Genomic DNA, 20195 nt, shown 5'->3' with positions numbered 1-20195 from the left:
AACTTCTCATATTTTACATACAAGTCAAAAAAACAAAAAACAAAACAAAACAAAAAAACCACAACCAAACAAACAAAAAGATTACAATATTGCAGTTGTGAAGAGCTGCTTGTTTTGCTAAACCAGCTGTTCAGATTATTTCTTTGGTTCAGGATTTTTAATTTTTCCCCCAGTGTGGGTTGTTTCTACTCAAATTCCTTAAAAAGGAAAAAAGGCCCAGAGAAGCCACAAAGCACAGGGAAAGGTCAAGAGCAGACAAAGGCGCCGCTGCGCTTCTGGAATACTCAATGCTTCTGTGCCTCCCCAAGCCCTTCCCACAGTGGCATGTGGCACACAGCAGGATGGGACCCCAGGAACAGAGGCTGAGCAGTGTTTTGGAGGTAACCCCCACCCTGTGCTGCAACATCTGCTTCCATGCTCATTTTTATTATTATTATTATTATTATATTTTTTATTTCCTCTTAAATCCCCATCTTGTGGGCGGTTTTGGATCCAGGCAAGATCCCACAGCTGTGGACAGGATGCTGGCCTGGCTGTGCTGACAGCACACAGCCCCGCGCTGTCCCAGAAACAGAAGGGCTCAGTGTGATGCGTGCATGGATGTGACACGGTATCACAGCCATTTTAAGGGTGAATCGACCTCTTTGAGCTGCGTGGTGAAGCCTGGAAAAGGTCCTCCAGGGCGTTCCGCACGGAGCTGGAGCCGATCATGGGAGCGTTTCCAAGCTGGCTGTTTGGGATGGGGCATCCTCTGGGAACCCAGGCGTGGTACTCGGGATGCGGCATCCTCCGGGAACGCAGTCCCGCTGCGCACACGGGACTTGTGCTCTCCTTTGGGAGCCTGCCGCCGGCCGCCCTCGGGGCTCCCCATCCCGCCTCCGCCCCCCTGCCGGAGCCGGGCTGCCCCTGGGGCCCGGGCACGGAGTCCGACCCTCGACGGCGGCGTCCTGCGGGATCCCGGCCGTGGCGCTGGGGTCGGGGCGCCCCCCGGCTCCCTCCCCCTCCCTCGCCCCGCCCCGCCCGGCCCCGCCGAGGGGCGGCCCCACGCAGCGGCGGAGCGGCGCGGAGCGGGGCCGGGTGAGTGCGGGAGGGACGGGGCGGCCGCCATCCCGCTCCGTCCCCGTCCCCAGCGCAGGGGGAAGGTGCCCCGGAGGGCGGCCCCGCAGCCCCAGCCGCGGCGGGGCGGCTCCCCCCAGCCCGGGGGTGGCACCGCTACGTCCCGGGCTTCGCTCTCTCTTTCGGAGCCCGCTGCTCTTTGCGGGCTGGGAGGGAGCCGCGGGCGTCCGCAGGGCCCCGCACCTGGGCACGACGCCTCCACCACAGGCCCGTGGCTGCGACCGCCCCCAGCTCCTTCCTTGCAGCCCCCAAGGAGCCGCTGAGGGCTGCTGGCTTTGCCCGGGGGCCTGACCTGCCGCGCACGGGCGGGGTGTCCCCTGGCTCGTCCTCTGGCTCATCCCCTGGCTCGTCCCCGTGCTCGAAGCTCGCCCGCAGTCTGGGCAGCATCGCCCACTGGCATCTCTGCCACCTCTTACCGCTCACCTCCTTTCCCTTCGCAGGACGGAGCTGAACAATTGTGCTGGCGAACAATAGCAGCACTGGAAAACAATGGAGCTGCTGCACCTTCACGCTTAGCACGACCACTCAGAAGAAATCCCAGCTCGAAAACAGGGCCTGGGCCAGAGCTGTCCCTGCACCATCACTGCTGCACAAGCAAAGCACAGCCGGGATCTGCCAGAACAGGGTGAGACCATGCAGCCGCTGCCCAGCATGGAGTGAGGCTCTCTTAGAGGCTCCCTGTGCCTACAAGGGAATTGTCACCTTCAGATACTGCTTTGCCTCTGATTGCGTTGGGATCGATGGATGTGCTGTTGGGCGGGTTGAAACCCGCCCCATGATGCCCTGGGCAGGGTTTGGGCAGGAGAAGCATCCCCAGGGAGTGGGATATTCCCACAATCCCTCACACAGCTGGGGGAGGACTCAGCCATGCTGAAACCACTCTCCCACTCTGGAGCATCCGTGGCAGTGAGCTATGGGAGGGGGTCAAGAAAACAGTCCCAGAAAACAACCCTTCGTTGCAGGAGCAGGGCTGCACCATCTCTCTCCCACTGAAAAATGCAATAATTAATTATTTTTCTAATTCTGCCCCCCCCCCTTTTTTTTGGTGACTTTGAGCTGGGCATCTCTCCAGGAACTCTGCAAAATCAGGCATTCAATCCTGGTCTGCGCTGTGGAGCAGATGGGGCTGTGGGGATCAGGGAAATGATCTTAGGAAGGTTATTTTTAGGGGGAGGAGGGGCATGTTTGGGTTTGAAAGCAATGGTGACAGCAACTGATGGGTCATATGTGAAGGCTAAGAGTGCTAAGTCCTCCTGCCACAGCAGCAGAGACCATTGATTTGATTAATTTAAAGTATTGATACAGCCCTCGGGCTGCTCTGTAAACTAGTGATGAAATCTCAGCCTGTGACAGACATGAAGGAAATGCATCAAAACGGGAAATTGATGCATGGGGATGCCTGGAAATTCTGACCATGCCAAGCTGCAGAGGTTGAGTAACCAGCTGGGCAATTTGCATGCTTCCAGCTATTTAATTCTGGTGATTTCCAGTGCTGCTAGGTTTGCCAAAGCCATAGCAGAAAATCTGTCAGTCGTTGTTTGGGGATCTCCGTTGGCTGCCATGCTGCTCCACGCACAGCCTGATGCTCTCAAGAGCCAAAAAAGGAAGAATCTGCCCTGTTTCTGGCTGCTCGGAAGGGGATGTGATAACAGACGTGAAGGTGGTAGTGCTGGCTGGGCTGCAAGGTGGTAAACAGGAAACCCAGCTCCTCAGCGCCAGCATTCAGGGCACAAACCTGCTTTTTGGGGCTCCCCTTCTGCTTCAGAATGCCTGGATTTTACCTCAATAGGGTAAAATGGGTTTGGCTTCACCCCTTCTTATCAGCATGATACTAGAAGTGAAACTCCCTCCTGTTAGAGCAGGCTCCACCCCTTACACAGCTACAATGCAAAGGGGGTTTTTGGCCAATTTGATATTTTTGGCAACACTTTTGCATGACCCAAGCAAGCAGCCATGTAATCGAATCCTTCCTTAGTGGTAATTTCCACCCAGTCTTCATCTGGTTTCAGAGGATACCCATGAGCAAGACATCAACACCAGCCCATGTATCACAGCTGCCCGTGCTCTGCATAAACCCCAAATTTGGGTGTCATGCCGATGCTCTGCTGGTGCTGGGATTCATCAGTATTCCTGCAAAAGCAGGATGCAAAGTCCCCTCTCTATATAATTTTTAATATGTACATAGGGTTATTAAATTCTTTGCCTATTCCTGCTAAGACCAGTGAACAGTGTGGATGGGGAAAAGGCACTCTGGGCATGCATCTGCAGCTGGGCTTTGCCTTGAAACAGCTTGGGGCAGCGCCACAACTCTTCAGAAGCTTTGTCAGGAAGTGCACAGCTTTGTCAGCTTTTCCGCTGTGAGGCATGAGCTCTGCAGGCGGGTTTCTCTTCTGCTTTCTGCAGGGAGGCTCGTCCTGCCCTTCCCCACGTTTCTGTCAGCTTAAATGTGGGCTTTGCTTTTGCAACCTCTTTTCTGCATTGAAGCACAAAGCAGAATATTTCTCCTGTTGCATACAGTTTAAATGCTATAAGCAAGCATACAGAGCTCTGTGGTACGAAGCAGGGATTGCTGCTGCACTTATGTTTTTGGGTTTAGTGCCTTCCTCTGACACAGGTTTTGCAATATGGTCTTGGTTGAGTCATTTATCTCTCTGGACATCATTGTGGTTTTTCTGCAGTAAAACGGTTTTGTTTCCTGGGGCTTTGGGAGTGTGCAGGGGCTGTGAAGTGCTGGGCAATGCAGGAAGTGGAGGAAACTGCAGTTTGTGCATCAAATGCTTTTTTTTTGCTTTCTGTATGAGGGAAGGGAGAGGAGTGCATGTAGAGACCTCAGTGACATTAGAGACTACCTGTACATGGATTTGCACAAACACACAGGAAAAAGCATGACCTGGAAAGCCTCTGCTCATGGCCTAAAATCATCCCAAAGCTGCACTTCAAATTCTCTCAAGTGCTGGTTTTGCAAAGTGTTCCAAGCAAATGGGTGATCCTGAGTGTTTCACCCAAATCATTTGATTATGGTCTGCAGCACTTTAAAGGCCAGGCCACTTAACAGTCAGACAGCTGGGACAGTTTCTGAGTGTATGAGAGAGAGGGGGATATTTTGGCACTAGAGGGAATGCAAGAAAATCAATGAACATTGTATTAAAAAACAAGAGAGAAACCAATGCAGGAGCAAGGACACACTGCTTTTGAAAGTCAGCCAGCCTTTGTGTATGTTGCCTGATTTTGGATCCGGACCTACCTGTCAAGAGCTCCATAATAAAATTATAAAAAGAAATGGAGAAAAGCAGCAAATTCCACTTATAACATTTCCACCCAGGTCTTGTATAGCTGTGGATGGAGGCTGCTCGAAATGCAAATGTTAGAGTAAGCGTATCTCTGCCAGTATTAAATTTTCAGTGAGTTTACAATGGTTCTCACCTTATCTGATTTCCCCTCCTGCTGCCCTACCCAGCAGTTTAGGTGGAAGAGCAGTATTTAATTTTTCCCATGTCTGCAGCTGCTGCACCACAGCCTAAGAGCTCTTACAAATCCAAACAAATTTCTGTTTCCCATTTGCTATGAGTGCATATCAGAGGTGCAATAACACAGGCTGACACCGCTGCTTTTGTCTCTTTGCCATTCAGTTCTCATGAAAGAGGAGCGTGAGGATGGATTACGGCAGCTGCGAATACCTGGTCCCTTGTGGAAAAGACAAATACATCTCCAAGTAAGATGCTCAGTGGAGCTGTAATGCAAAAATATGTGTGATGCTGCTAGGTGGGCAGTTATTTGCAAAATTCCCAGGGGTTTTGCCTTTTAGGGAGAGTGGTCAACCCGGCTCAAGTTGGTTGTTTCAGCTGTGTTGGCCTCACTTTCTGTTTTTTAACATGATTAGTCTGGATTTGGAAACAAAAAGACATTCCGGGGCAGGAAACAGCAATTTCTTTTTAAAACAAAAGTGCTAGAGAGGTTTATTAAAGTGATTTTTATTTTTTTTTCTTAGGAACATGTCCAGCTGTTCTAAAACCATTCAGTTTTGCTCAAACAGAATTTCTGCTGAAATATGCTTTGTGCTGAAGAAGTCTTGATCAGCTCTAGCTCAGTCATTGCTCTTCTATGCTTTGGTAAAGAAGCAATCAATTCCTAAGTTTCAAGTATGAGGTGATAGAGCATATGTGTGATATTTCCCTCTTTTTTCTTTCTCATAACTTCAAATCCTGGTGATTTGTGCTTCTTTTTACTGATCCAACGATACTGAGCACCCTTAAACTCAATCAGTCAGGCCAGTTAAATTAATGACTGTCTTATGCTATCAGTCACTGTTTCCCAGTGATACACAGCTGTACTTAAACATCCTGTTTTTGTTTTTAATTATTATTATTATCATCATCATCACAGTAATTATCATTATTGTTAGCTTTATGTATCTGCAGCTGGAGCAGGCTCAGACTTTTAATTTGAACATGAGATTGGGGTCTGACATCAAAACTGATGGACTTGTGACAACTTGTGACTCCAGCATGACCCCAAGGCTTAGGATCTCCTAAATTCTACATTTTCAGCCTTGCTTTGTTTTCCACTGACTCCACTGAGGTTTTCTTATGTCTTTTTGCGAGCCTGGAGAAGGGCATGGTTATGTGGGAGCTTGTCCTCAAAACCATGGTTGCTGGTGGCCAGAGGGATGTGGTTGAACTCACAGCAGATATCCCCGATAAAGGAGTTCTAGAGGCAGTGAAATACCCAAATTTGCCCCAAATGAGGCCTTCACACCTGCTTTTCTCCTCCTTTTCTCGGTATCTCTCATCTTTTTCTTGCAGAAATGAGCTGCTACTGCACTTGAAGACATACAACATCTACTACGAAGGGCAGAATTTGCAGCTGAGGCACCGGGAGGTAAGGAACTGGGGCCAGCACCAAGCAGGTGTGTATCTCTGGCAGGAGAGGCTCAATGGTGAAACGAGAATGTCTGGTTCGATTTGGATTTGCAAGGTCCAAGAACTGTGTGATAACAACATTCCTTGATACTTGCTTATATATGGGTACACCAGAGCAACTGAAGACCCAAATCCCATTACTCTCCCACAGAATCACAGAATGATTAAGGTTGGAAGGGACCCCTGGGTCCATGTGGGCCCACCCGGCTCCAGCAGGGCCACCCAGAGCCCTGCACCACGTCCAGCCAGGTGCGAAGACTCAGAGGAGGAGGCTCTGGCACCTCTCTGGGGACCTGTGCCAGGGTTCTGGCATCCTCCCAGCACGGATGCACTTCGTGATGCTCAGGGGGAGCCTTCTGGGCTTCAGTGTGTGCCCAGAGCAACTGGGCCTGGCACTGGGCACCACTGGAAGGAGCCTGGCTCTGTCCCCTCCACACCTTCCTGCGGGTACGGATGGACATAGACTCTCAAAGGACAGATGCTCCAGTCCTTCCACCAGCTTGGCTGCTGGTTCGCTGGACACTCTCCAGTGTGGCCATGCTCTCTTGCACTGGGGAGCCCAGAACTGGATAAAGTTCTCAAGGTGTGGCCTCCCCAGAGCTGAGCAGAGGAGCAGGATCACCTCCCTTGACCTGCTAGTGACACTTTGCCTACTGCAGCCCAGGGCACTGTTAGCTTCTGTTGTGGTCAGGGCATGTTGCTGGCTCGTGTTGAACTTGGTGTCCTCCAGGATCCCAGTGCCTTCTCTGCAGCGCTGCTTTCCAGCTGGGTGCTCCCAGCTTGCCCTGGTGTCTCTGGTTGTTCCTCCCCAGGCTGGTTGTTCCTCCCCAGGGGCAGGACGTTTCACTTCCCCTTGGTGAACCTCGGCAGGTTCCTTCAGGCCATTTCTCCAGCCTCTGTGGGTCCCCCTTGGCAGCAGCACAGCCCCCTGGTGCATTAACCAGTCCTCCCACTGTGGGACCAGCTGTGGACTTGCTGAGGGCACATTCTGCCCTGTCATGCAGCTCATTCTTGAAGCTGTTGAACAGGATGGGACCCACGACTGACCCCTGGGGTACACTGCTGGTGACTGGCCTCCAACTGGGACCGCTGACCACCACCCTCTGGTCTCTTTATAACCCACCTCCCATACAGTTCACACTGTTCCTCCCCAGTGCATCTTTTAGGATTTGTATGGGTGGCAAGAGTGATGCCCATCTCTCTGCTCTGTGCAGGAGGAAGGTGAGCTCATCGTTGAGGGGCTGCTGAACATCTCGTGGGGTTTGCGGCGGCCCATCCGCCTGCAGATGCAGGATGACAACCAGCGCATCCGCCCGCCACCCTCCTCCTCCTCCTGGCACTCGGGCTGCAACCTGGGAGCGCATGGGTGAGTGCAGGAAAAGGAGTGGCCCCAGGCTGTGCTTTGCAGCCATTGCCTGGATGCAATCACAGTTACCATCTCTGAAAGGATTTGGTCACACGGTAACAGTTGGGTGGCTGTAATGAAGGAGGACATCATTTATCCTAATGAAGATGAGACCTGAGGGCTGTTAATACTTGCTTTTCATCCACGTAGCCCAATGTGTTCAGCAATCAGACTGTGGTGGCCAAGGTGGTCTTTCGCTGGCTGTGTTCAGTCATTGCTTTGTGCAGGAAAACTCCTTGTATTCCAACATGCAATGCCCAGAGAGGGCAGGTCCCAGTAAAGTAACTGGGTTTCAGTCTGTAAGGACCCCTATTGCAAATCAAGAAGACCCCTTTGCCATCAAGAAGATCCTTCCAAAACAGCCTCAGTTTTAACTGTAATACAAAACAAGATTAATGCTGAATTTTGATCTGGACACAAGTAATTTCTCCAGGACAGTGATTTTTGAGCTGTGCTCTGCAGACACCCGTGGGACCCTGGGCTGCATCATGGTCACTTAAGAAGTGACTAAGAGCAGCATGTCCGTGGGTTTTTCTGCATGCTTTTCACTCATCACTTAGACATCTACAAATGGAAAAAAAATGTGCAGGATCCAGGATTTTTAGTGGAAATATACTGTGCAGAGACCCTGCAGAAGGTTAGCAGGTGCTTTGCAATGTGCCAGATCTGTAAGAAGGGGGTGACTGCACTGCTGGACCTGTCCTGCTCTAAACATCAGCCTGGTGTAGTTAGGTGCACCCAGTCTCCTCACTGCCCCCAGTTTTGGGGATGCTCTGGTCTGGCTGAGGGGCAAAGCCATGAGAAGGGCAGGTTGAAACTGCAAAGCTGGTGGGAAAACCGCATTCTCCAGTTGTGGATGGATTCATGGAGTATTTTACCTTCCCTCCTGACAACATAGCAGCATGAGGCTTGGAGGGCAAATTATTATGGTTTTAATTCCTTTGCAACTGCCTGGTAATGATGCACCTCCTTTTTTTTTTTTTTTTTTTTTTTTTTCCAAGGTTGGTGCTGAAGCCCAGCACCTTGCCGGACATCCAGGTTACAGATGTGGATGCCACAATGAACACGGAGGGCACCATCAGCAGCACTGGTGAGACAGAGATGGATTTGGCTGCACCACTGTGAGCAGTGCCATGCTCTGCACCAGCTTCCTTACATTCCAGTTGTATCTGTAAAAGTATAAAATTGGCTCTTTTTTTGGTAGCAATCAGTGTCCCTGCCTCCCTAAGTTAGCTCAAGCCATTTCCTAAGTGCTTATATTTAATCGCAGTGACTCTTCCTAAGAGTTTGCTCAGGGAAATGTCCATGGTGGACGTGTTGGAGAGGAGTGTGGAAAGAAATAGGGGGATAAAGAAAAAGGCCTATTGGGATTGCAGGGAAAAGGATGTTGCTGCTTCCCCTTCCTGGCAGTTCTGCTTTTATGGAGGAATAATAGGTGCTGTTGTGAAGTGCTGTTACCATGGGGAAGTCAACATTTCTGCAAAGTTTTTTTCCCTCCCCATCGCGTTGCTGCATGCACCGAGGTTAGGTACTAGGGCTATTCCTCTGCCTGCCCCTGCACTTCCTTAATCCCACCGGGACCCAGATTCCTCACCCTGGCACCAGCTTCGCTATTTTTTTTTGCAAGCCCAGCAGTGAATGGGAAACCAGGATTCCCACCAGAAAAACCTGCCTTACACCTTTTCTCATTCAATCAGGGCATTTTGCACATTTTGCACGTTCCTTGCTTTTTTTTTTTTTTTTTTTTTTTTAAATGCTGTTAAGGAAAGGCACCCTGGAGGCTGATAAGAGCTGGATAATCCTTTTGGTTTTGGGCTTTGCTGTTCATCCCCTTCCCAGTTGGGAAGGAACTGGGCCCTTGCATTGCTCACAGAGCTGTGAAACTCCTTGCTCAGCCCTCTGTCCTCCTGCTTCCTCTTCCTCATTTTGATCTTCCCATGCATGACTCTTTTGTGTTTTTTTTTTTTGCCCTAGAGACGTGTTACAGATTGGTGGGCGATAACTGCAACACACTGATATATAGAAATAACCCCGGCACTATTTTGGCTGGGCATATGACGTGAATCATATGCCAATGCACAGAAAGAAGTCTTTATTTTATTTTCTCCAAAAGTCTGCAAAATCAGCGCATAATGTGTGTGCATGGCTCCTTGTGAGTGCTTAGTCACTGGCATGCATCTGGAACAAGAGATTTTCTTGGTGCAGACATGCTTTGAATTAAAACATCAGCTTGAGCTGGAGAGGTTCATTAAAAATGGATGAACGGCGAGTTTATAATAATCTGGACCCAGGCCAGTCTTCATGCTGAGATCTGAAGCATTGGCCTCATTTTCCCGCTCTCATTAAGGGAAAAGAAAAAAAAAAAAGTTAAATTATGGAAAAGCGAGTAAGGTGCTCAAGTTCCCAGGAGATGAGGTTTTATCCAGGTAGCAGCATGGATGTATGCAGTAATTGTGAATTAACAGCCTCCTTTGTGGGAAAGTAAACCAGTGGTCTGGGCTGATGGAAGTCCAGATCAGGGAAGGTTGTTTGTTTATGTGTTTGGGGTATTGTGGCTTGCACCAAAGCAGAGCAAAGAAGTGATTTCTGCCCCAGCCACCCTACTGTCGCTGGCAAATGTCTGTCCATCCATACCTTTAACCCCATCCTGGGTTTTCCAGGTGCTGCGAGGCTGCAGCCAGAGGAGCCGCCACAGCTGTTGCGGACACGGAGCGATGTGGGCGTGCGTCGCCGGGGCAGTGCCCGCACCCCCAGCGAGCAGCGGCGCATCCGCCGCCACCGCTTCTCCATCAACGGGCACTTCTACAACCACAAGGCGAGCCCTGGCTCCTGCCCCTGGCACTGGGGTGGGGTGGGGATGGGTGGTGGAAGCTGTTCTGGGGGAAAAGGATGGGGGTTTTGGTGCTCATGGGGGTGAAATGAATGTTGTGCCCCTTAGACATCAGTGTTCACACCGGCATACGGCTCCATCACCAATGTCCGGATAAACAGCACGATGACGACCCCACAGGTCCTCAAGCTGCTGCTCAACAAGTTCAAGGCAAGTTGGGGTGATCCTTGGGCTGCTCTGCACTAGATGTAACAGGGAGCTTAGTTTCCATAGATATAAAATGTAATGGAAGAACAAAATGATGTTTATTTTCTTGGCTTGAAAAAAATCAAGATGTAATGCTTCTTTACATCTGTGCTCAGATCGAGAACTCAGCGGAGGAGTTCGCGCTGTACATTGTCCACACCAGCGGAGGTGAGGCTGCAGGAAGGGCCCAGCACTGGGATGACCAAGCCTGCTGGTGGCTTTGGTGGTGTAAACTGGTGCTTTTTTCATTGCAGAAAAGCAGAAGCTGAGGGCCACTGATTACCCCCTGATCGCCCGCATCCTGCAGGGCCCCTGTGAGCAGGTCTCCAAGGTATTCCTCATGGAGAAGGACCAGGTGGAGGAAGTCACCTATGATGTGAGTTTTACATTGTGGCAAGCTTTCTGCTATTGGATGGCCCTGGTGGTTGTACATTCTGTTAACTCAGGGTGAGCATCCCCAAAAGGAATGGGGTGCAAAAGTTGCTTTGCAGAAACCGCAGCCCCTCTGCATGCATCCTTTACTTCCCGTATCTGGGTGCAGGAGCACACATGCTCCTGGTTGTCTAAAGCATCGCAGGTAACCGAGGGGCTGCTTTCTAAAATGCTGTTAGCTTTGCAGAGCTTCCTGCCAGCATAGCCCTGTTCTGTACCATTCATTTGCATGACGGAGGAGAAAGCCTCCCAGTTCCTTCCACCCATCTGCAATGTTTTGTGCCACTTTTAAAGCTTTCTCATGCAGAAAACCTTGTTCTGTGCTTAAAGAACAACTGAGAGCAAAGGGACCCCACTGTAATTGTGAAGATGTATTAACGTCAGTGGGAAATGTTGCAATCAAGGCTGGCACAATTCCTGTGTTTCCATCACTTGACATTATAGAAGGATGGAGCGCACTCCATCATTTTCAAAGTGGCAAAAATTCCCTGGAAACAGTTAAATTCAGAGCTCAAAATCTCTCTGTGTGCTTAAAAAAAGGACACAAGTATCTAGAAAAAAATGCTGAGCAGGAGACTGTAACTCCTGTCTGCAGGGGGATACAAAACTGCCCACCTTTTGCATGGACACCAGCATCTGCTGTGCCTCCATCTGTCTCCTGACTTTTCAGCCCTTCCAAATCTGCCTGCTACACATCTTTTAGCACAATTGATTTATTTTTTTTTTCCAGCTGAGGGAAGTGCTGCTTACGGGAAGCAGCTCTGCTGTGCCATCTGCTGGCTTGCTCGTGCCCCTGCTGTGGCTTTGTTCCTAAATGAGGGCACAGCTGAGGTGATTTTGGGCTTAAATAGCACTTAATGAACTGTTGGGCGATGCGCATGACACTCCCAGGATGTGAAGGCTTCCGGTCTTGGTTGAAAAAATTAGGTGGACATTTATCTGCACATCTCTCCTCTGTAGGTGGCTCAGTACATCAAATTTGAGATGCCTGTCCTCAGGAGCTTCATTCAGAAGCTGGAGGAGGAGGAAGATCGTGAAGTGAAGAAGCTGATGCACAAGTATGCACGCACGTATTTAGCATCTCACCACTGAGTGCTGGCACATCAAGGGAAGATGCTGAGCTTATAGGACACGGGAGGGGAGGGGGTGGGAGGGCTCAGCTGCAGGAATTAGATGCTGAAGATTCATTTGTACAGCCTTGCAAGGCAGGCATCCCTAATGCATACATGAGACATTGCTTTTTTGTGTTATCCAGGGCTTTCTTAGTAATTTGGATTAAGAGCCCATCTTGCTGCTTCTGCTGTTAAAAACCTTGGTGTGGAGCCACAAGTCCTCCCACCAGCACAAAACCCCTTCCCTGCCCAGCTGCTGAAAATGCTGCACTGGAGCCTGTCCCTATGGTAGCCCCTAGGTCAGAGTTTGTCAGCAGTCTGTGCACATCCCATGAGATGCTCTGGGCTCCTTTCCAGTGATGAATTTATCCTAACCTCAAAATTTCTGACCTCTGATCAAGCAGACACAGTGAGGAGCTTGGAAACATTGAGCATTTCTGCAAGGCTCTGCTCTCTTTGCTTTTTCCTTTGCCTTTCCAGATACTCCATCCTCCGGCTGATGATCGAACAAAGGCTGGAAGAGATCTCTGAAGGGCCAGCAAGGCTGTGAAGCAGTTTGCAGCACTGTACCCTGCTTACAATGCAAGAGGTTTGCATGAAGGACGTCCTGTACTGAACCCTAAGTGCTCATTGCTGTGGGAGTGGACCTACCTGCCTGGACTGCTCCGTCTTCGAGCCAACCCAGCCTTCTGCGTCAGGCAGAGCAGTTCAGGCAGCTTCAATGCATCTATTGCCATGTCCGGATGTCACCCAAAAAAATTCAAGCTCATGGGGTGCCGGCACACTCAGGGTAGCCCCGTCCCATGCATGGGACTTGGCAGCTTCTTTGCAGCATCCTCAAACAGCTCCTTCTCTGCAAATGCTTTTTCTGCTCCTTTCTGTACATGGAGAGCCAGGTGCAGGGCCAGAAGCAGCACAATTGGCTTCATCTGAAACCTCAAATGCCTGTAAACCCCAGCTAAAAAAAAGAAGAGATTCAGGAGAAGGGCAAAGCCACTGAATATGGGGACGAGAGGGGCTGCAAGTGTTCAAGAGCAATAACTTCAGCTCTGGCGATGCTCTCTTCCATGGTTCACATGCGCAGTGCCTGGAGGAGGCCAAATAGCACAAATAATTCCTCTCAGACCTTTTTTTTTTTTTTTAAAGCACATTTCTATTGCAATAATTCACAGGTGATGGGAAGCTTTTGTACATCCCTAAAGGACCTCTGAGAATTGCTTTCTTCTGCTTTTGCCATTGAAAGCAAAATGAGATTGAATGTTGGACTTAAGTGAAAGAGTAATTCTGCTGTGTTTCTCCCTTAAACCTGCATCTCGTTGCCTAACCCTCCCCCTCTTTCTAATTTGCACTAATTTTACTGTGGGATTTAAAAAAAGAAACAACACACCTGATGTCAAACCTCTCTGGTAGATATAACATGCCAAATACCGCTCGCAGGAGCCACTCATGGTAATGAGCTGCTCCTGAGGGATGCTGTAAGGAAACTGGAGCAGCACAGGAACAGATCATCTGTGAACTCTCCTCATCTCATTCTTTTGGCAAGATTTTGCATGTTTGTGCATTGCTGGTGTTGAAATTGAGTCTGGGGGATGTTTCTCCTTGTGTGTGAGGATGGTGAGAATGGCAGGAGGGGGGAGAGACAAAAAGAGGTTTGTTTTGCAAGGCAAATGCCTCTCTCCTTCAACGCTATACCAGCAATATCAATTTTATACCTCGATGTGAACTAAAACTCTGATTTTGTCCCTTAGGTTTTTTATATCTTTATATCTTTGTAACTTTTTTTAATGGTACCTTTTAAACCTTTAACATACAAAAAGTATTGTCCAGTGACAAAAGCGTTTCATGTATTTGGAGGACAACTGTGGCATTGCTTCATTTATTAACAAGAAAAAAAAGTCTGTAGCAACTTAATACCATGTGGAAGCACATGAGTTAGAACTTGTTTTGTTCAAAATAAAGCACTTTGTGGATAGAAACGCTACTGAGAAATAGGCTTTTTGCATGAGCTGGTTTTTCCTAGATGCTATGAGAGAGAAAAGCAAAACTCTGCCAGCATGAGGGCTAAGGTGTTTCCTAAGGAGAAGCATCCTGTGCTGCAGACTTGGAGACTCACAACCCAGTCACCAGGGGATTTTTGTGAGAATTTGCTGCTGTGAGGTTTATCCGGCACTTAAGCAGACTGTTCATCTCCATGCATCATGGAGATGCATGCTTGATCCTCTAGGTATTTCTCTTCCAGAAAGTAAAAGTCATGTCTGGAAGGAAACTTGTGCATTGATTGGGTTTGTTTTAAACCCACTGAATTTTTCAACCAGATGCATTTTTTTTTTTCTCCTCCATGAGGCTGAGCTTGCTGGAAGCCACTGTCTCATGTTAGCCAGCTCAGTGCAATTTATCCCTCCCCATGCAGGAGGGGAAACGTGTGACGTTGGCCCTTGTTGTCGATGTTTTATCAGCTGGAAAAAGTCCAGTGTGAGTCTAGCCCCGCGTGTGCAGACGGGAAGAGGCAGTTCCAGCGCGGCCACGGCTGCACGGTAAGGGCAGCTCATAGCCATGTGGCATGGCAGAGCGGGATAAGAGGATAAGATGTAGTGTGGATGGAGCAGTTAAAACAGCAGGTTTGCAGCATGCACCAGAGCTGGGAGTCAGGATGGGGAGAGCAGCCCAGGGAGGCATTGCACCCTGCCTGGGCACTTCAGCACCAGGGTTTTCTCTGGGATTTGATCCATGAATGTGGATGCTGCAGGGAAAAAGGGGAGGGAATTTGGAAGGGAAAAAGTAATCTTAATTTTTGTGGGGCTTTGCTGCTCAGGTTTGCTGCATTTCCAGCTTCGCTGCTCCAGTAGCGGTGATGCAGCTGCAAACATCTGGAATGGCGACATGTACCTATCCAGGCTTTCTTTAAAGCAAAAAAAAAAATCTCGTATTATGATCTTTGGAGGAGCAGGTCCTCTTAACAGTGGCAAAGTTGGTAAATTTAACTAATTAAGCCCTTCTTTTGGAAGTTCTGTGTTTGCACTGCCTCCCATGTGTCAGGCTTGGGGGTGGGGGAGTCACGCCTGGCACCTTCTACCGGGTGAAATGCTGACGCAGGGATGCACTGCCGCCTTTCATTCAGCCAAGGCACCCAGCCACGGGGCTCTGCCTTTTCAAAAGGCTTTTGTCAACATGGCTCAGTGATGGCTCAGCAGCTTCGGCACAATCAGCCTGTTTGCTCAGCTGGAGGGGCAGTGGGGAGTACAGGGGAGTCCTCACCATGCTGCCATGCTGCTTTTTGCTGGGTCACAAAAATGAAGGTGCAGCTTCTCTCAGGAACTCAGGAGCATTTGCATCACGTGTTGGCATCGCAGGAGGTTGTGCCACAACAGCAGTGCCAACCCTCCATGCTAACTTTGTATGTATTAAATATGCTGCCTACGGTAAATAGGTTAAATAACAGATTAAATAATAGGTTAAATAACGTGATAAATATGTTAAATATATCAAATATATTTGATGTCCCTGCCCATGGTGGTACGGTTGGAGTAGATGACCTTTAATGCACTTTCCAACCAAAACCAATCTATGGTTCTTTGACTATATCAACTACATAAAATACATCAACTATGTCAACTATATCAACTACATAAAATACTTGAAACATATTGAATATATCAAATACAAAATCAAATACATTAGTGTAGTGTAGTATAATATAACACAATACAATGTAAGAAAATATAAGATGTATCACGTGGCCTGATCTGGGTGTGAGCTAGACGGCTGCATGCACAGTGCACACAAGTAGGATGCCGGTGCTCACCATCACTCCTTGCACCCTTCTGCAGGTCGTGCAGGATGAGGCCCCGCGATGCCTGGTGCTGGGTGGTGGTGCTGCTGCTCGCCCTCTTCAGTGATGCTGCCAGTGGCCGCCGTGGAGCTGGAGGAAGAGCTGGGGGGCATGGAGGAGGCGGTGGTGGTGGGGGGCTGCGTGGGGGCTTTCGCGCTGTCTCCCATGGTGGCGGCACCCCCAGCCGTGGCTCTAAGATGGCAGGGGCCATCGTGGCTGGTGCTGCCGCAGGGTATGGCATGGGGCTCCTCGGGCGCCCGCGGCCATCCCGTCTTGGCCACGGCCCCCCGGCTGCCCGGCAGCCTCCGCTGGTGGGGGGGTTTCATGCCCCGGTTTGGCCAGAGATGGGGGCCAAGCGGGGACCCCCCAGCCGAGCCCCCAGGGAACAGCGCAGTGGCATTGTCCCCACACTGCTGCTGGCAAATGCCATCTGCTTTGTCAGTCACAGGATGCAGTTCTGAACATCAGTGTGGGGAGGGGGCATGGGCACCTGGATGACCCCCACTGACCTGAAGCTGTGGGGATTTACTGGTGCATGACTGTGCTGGGAGGTGGGATGGGGCTTGGGGGGAGATGGGAGGATGCTGCTGTCTTGGTTTCCCCCACTGGCATGACGGGACCCTCTGTGAGCAGCTGGAGCCAAGCAGCCATCACCACATTCGTGGCCACCTTGCAGCCAAATGGATCCTGCAAACCTATCAAGCATACAATCAAATCAAGCCCTGCAAGGAAGTGTCAATACTTGCACCTGGATGGTGGCAGGCACCACTGGATCCTCCCCACCAGACATGGTGCTTGGGATCTGGTTTTGCACTGCACGGCTTTGCAAAAAGATGCTCCTTCCTCCCCAGAAAAGAGCACAGGGACTCGATGGGGACATGGGGCTCCAAAATGATCCCCTCTGACTTGCAATAAAGTTTGGCCTAGAGACTGCCTCTTGCTCCATTTTGCAGTATTGGGGCATACCTTCTTGCACTGCAGATTTGCTTGTGTCATGGGGAGTCTTAAACCAAATCCATCATATTTAGTACCATCTGCAGCCTGGGAAGCCTGCACTGCTAAGGGACATTGCAGAGAGGGTGACACTCAGGGTGATCACGTTGCCTGGGGACTAACTCCTGTCGCATCTCTCCAGCATCAATATGATCAAATCTGTCTCAGTCTTTAGCATCCCCTGTCCAAAGCATAGGCAGCAGTGGGATTGTCCCTTCCCTGGGGTGTGGGGGCTCCCTGCTCCAGGATTTGCCCTTCGTGGATGTTTTGGGTTTGCTTTTCCTCCAGGCCTTTCCAGCAGAGAAACTGATGCAAATCCTCTCTGATGTCCTTCTGGGAAAAGAGGGATCCTTTTTCCCTGGGTCCTGCATTTTTGTCTCTATTTTATGTCTTGTGTGGTTAAACCTCTCCAAAAACCTGGTTGAGCTGCAGCAGCTGAGCAACCACTGCAAGCAAAGAGGAACCAAGCAAACTATTGGGGATCCCCCCAAAAATCAATGGGGCAGCCTCATCTTCCTGCAGGTAAGGACAAATATTGCTGAGCATGGTTTTCTCTTTTAAATGGTGCTGAGTATGGCTTTTTGTCACCTCTTCTCTGGCTTAAGACACAGCCTGGGTAAACTTTTAGGTGAACAAGCACAGCTGTTCCTGTAATGCACTGGGGTTGGTTGGTTGTTTTTAGTGTGCTTAGGTGAAGTAAGTGATAAGCCTGAATTTACATCTTCCAACCCATGTTTTGCATCCCAACCTGCCCAGGCTAGATGGCAGGCCCATACCACGAACAGCCTCCACTCAACCATCTGACTTGCAGCCTGAATTCAGAGATTCCACAGCTTCATGCAGTCCCACCTTGTTCTAGCTTTCTCCCTCCAGAGGGTATGCAATACATAGGGACATGCACCACCCCTCTCCCCAACCACCTTTTTATGAAAGCAATTGCAGGCGAGGTAAGGGCATTTTCATTTATTTTGCTCTGAAATAACAACTCCTGAGACATCAGAGCTGCCTTGGGAGGTGTATTTGGGAACAAGAGCATTGCAAAAACATCTCCAGGGCTGCTGTTTGGAGCAGGGGCACAGCTCTGACAGGAGATGGAGCTGTCGTCCGCTTGGCAATGAGTGTCTGGCAGTGATGCATGTCCTGCACATCCCTCCTCCAGCTCTGTGCCAACTGTTCAGCTGTAACATCACTTGCACTAAAACTACACTTTTTAGAGGGCTTTTTTTTTTTTTTGGTAGAAAAAAAGTGTAGTGTTGTTTAGCTTGCATATGGAATGCTTATTTGTCAAGTGAGGGTTTTACCTTGCTAAAGAGATTTCAAAGAGAGCAGAAAAAAACCTACCCCTAAACTATTGCATTTGCACTTTATTTCTCCTTTATCAGCATGGCAAATCAGAAACACTTTCTGTTTGTTTGGCAGACAAGCTCCATGAACACTGCAGGATTTGCAGTATTTAGCCAATTAATTCAGTGCTGTGTGAGCACAGTGGGTGGAAATAGTTTTTTTGATCCTCCTCCAAGCATTGCCAAAGTCAGTGTTTCCACCTGCCTTGCTGGGGATGGAGCAACTTCATGTACTTTGAGTGAAGTGCAGGAAAAAGTCTGGCTTCTGGGGGGCTGGAAATAACCATTTTGTGTTGCTGTGTGCTGAGGTCACACCTTCCCTTAGTGGAACTTGGGAATGACTCAACTTACCATGCAGATGTTGCTAGCCCCAATATCAGTATACTCATCTTGAAAATGTGTTCTTTCTTTTATATATTCCCCTTCCCTTCCCTTCCCTTCCCTTCCCTTCCCTTCCCTTCCCTTCCCTTCCCTTCCCTTCCCTTCCCTTCCCTTCCCTTCCCTTCCCTTCCCTTCCCTTCCCTTCCCTTCCCTTCCCTTCCCTTCCCTTCCCTTCCCTTCCCTTCCCTTCCCTTCCCCTATTTCCTTTCTCTTCCTTCCTTCCTTCCTTCCTTCCTTCCTTCCTTCCTTCCTTCCTTCCTTCCTTCCTTCCTTCCTTCCTTCCTTCTTCTCTCCTTCTCTTTCTCCTTCTCCTTCTCCTTCTCTTTCTCCTTCTCTTTCTCTTTCTCTTTCTCTTTCTCTTTCTCTTTCTCTTTCTCTTTCTCTTTCTCTTTCTCTTTCTCCTTCTCCTTCTCCTTCTCCTTCTCCTTCTCCTTCTCCTTCTCCTTCTCCTTCTCCTTCTCCTTCTCCTTCTCCTTCTCCTTCTCCTTCTCCTTCTCCTTCTCCTTCTCCTTCTCCTTCTCCTTCTCCTTCTCTTTCTCTTTCTCTTTCTCTTTCTCTTTCTCTTTCTCTTTCTCTTTCTCTTTCTCTTTCTCTCTCTCTCTCTTTCTCTCTCTCTTTCTCTCTCTCTTTCTCTCTTTCTCTCTCTCTTTCTCTCACTCTTTTTCTCTTTCTCTTTCTCTCTTTCTCTCACTCTTTCATTTTGTTTTAAATGCTGAGCTTAGCCGCAGTTTGCTGGAACAGGATCTGGATCCTCTACGCCCAATCCCACAGAACCATGCCTTCACTGCCACCATTTTATATCTATTTGAAGTTGCTCTTGTTTCTCAGCTTGCAATATGTTAATTAATAAGAAAGTTTAATAATGCTTCCCCAGCGTGCAGAGAACAACCATGCAGGCCATTCCTTGGCCATCTGCAAAGACATTTTCTCCACTTCCCCTTGGGGAAGCATCCTGCAACATCTGTCTGGAGACAGAGGGGACGAGCTGCTCCTGTGCACCTTGCACTTGGAGCAATGAGAAATCCTACCCAGGGCCACAAGTAGGGCTGGGGCAGCTAAAGTGGAGTGCTTTGGGGTGCTGCATCTCTTTGCACCCGTAAAATGACCTGGGAGGATTCTAAGATATTCAACTGCAATTATTCAACTGCAATTATTTAGGATAACCAACCTGCTGAAGGCTGGATTTGGCTGCCAGCTGGGTTGCTTTCACCACTGAATTGGTGCAGGAGAAAAGCTGAGTAGCAGTCCCAGGGAAGCTTAGGGAAGAGCCAGCAAAGTCATAGGGGCTTTTTATTCCCCAGATCCTCCTCTTCATCACTATTTTTTTGCATTGTTCTGGAACAGCAAGGATGCAATGTGTGAGATCTTGACTTTATTTATTCCCCCTCATTTTGGTAACTAGCTCCAAATAAGAAAATTTGCTCATTTCCTGCTGCCATCTATTTTTTCATCCCACTCCCCATTTGGGGCTCCTTACCGACAGCCAGAGATAATGTGGTTACACCCAGTAGCTAATTTCAAGGAAGAAAAAACTTTTCCTCTTTCCAGATACCTATGGGAGCTCTCGATCCCTGTTAATGACTTTTTGT

The 20195-nt window shown here is 49.3% G+C and overlaps 1 protein-coding gene across 4 annotated transcripts; it reads left to right on the top strand.

Annotated features, from left to right (window-relative positions):
• Positions 1 to 951: 951 nt before the first annotated feature.
• RASSF2 (Ras association domain family member 2) lies at positions 952 to 15996 on the top strand. 4 transcript variants are annotated; one of them, XM_084302186.1, is made up of 12 exons: positions 952 to 1077; positions 1557 to 1741; positions 4746 to 4828; positions 5919 to 5994; positions 7250 to 7401; positions 8442 to 8530; positions 10101 to 10255; positions 10379 to 10480; positions 10633 to 10684; positions 10771 to 10892; positions 11909 to 12006; positions 12541 to 14244. In XM_084302186.1, exons 3-12 carry the CDS (start codon positions 4770 to 4772, stop codon positions 12608 to 12610), a joined length of 975 nt encoding a protein of 324 aa, XP_084158312.1. In that variant the 5' UTR covers positions 952 to 1077; positions 1557 to 1741; positions 4746 to 4769; the 3' UTR covers positions 12611 to 14244. The 4 variants fall into 4 exon arrangements, with proteins under 4 accessions (XP_084158312.1, XP_084158313.1, XP_084158314.1 ...); XM_084302187.1 differs by lacking the exon at positions 952 to 1077 and adding an exon at positions 15888 to 15996 and having other exon boundaries at positions 1095 to 1741; positions 12541 to 12649; XM_084302188.1 differs by lacking the exon at positions 952 to 1077 and adding an exon at positions 14471 to 14558 and having other exon boundaries at positions 1095 to 1741; positions 12541 to 12649.
• The last annotated feature ends 4199 nt before the right edge of the window (positions 15997 to 20195 follow it).

The sequence above is a fragment of the Netta rufina genome (assembly GCF_964035555.1).
Source record: "Netta rufina genome assembly, chromosome: 27".
Classification (NCBI taxonomy): Eukaryota; Metazoa; Chordata; class Aves; order Anseriformes; family Anatidae; genus Netta; species Netta rufina.
Note: the sequence above shows the minus strand (reverse complement) of the source record. Positions and strands in the feature narration are given on the sequence as shown.

What these genes read in the sequence shown, in the direction of transcription:
- RASSF2 (XM_084302187.1), top strand. Translation starts at nt 4,770, where the DNA reads ATGGATTACGGCAGCTGCGAATACCTGGTCCCTTGTGGAAAAGACAAA. An exon ending in AAAGACAAATACATCTCCAA is followed by an intron (nt 4,829 to 5,918) that starts GTAAGATGCTCA and finishes TTTTTCTTGCAG; the next exon opens with AAATGAGCTGCTACTGCACT. An exon ending in GTGAAGAAGCTGATGCACAA is followed by an intron (nt 12,007 to 12,540) that starts GTATGCACGCAC and finishes TTGCCTTTCCAG; the next exon opens with ATACTCCATCCTCCGGCTGA.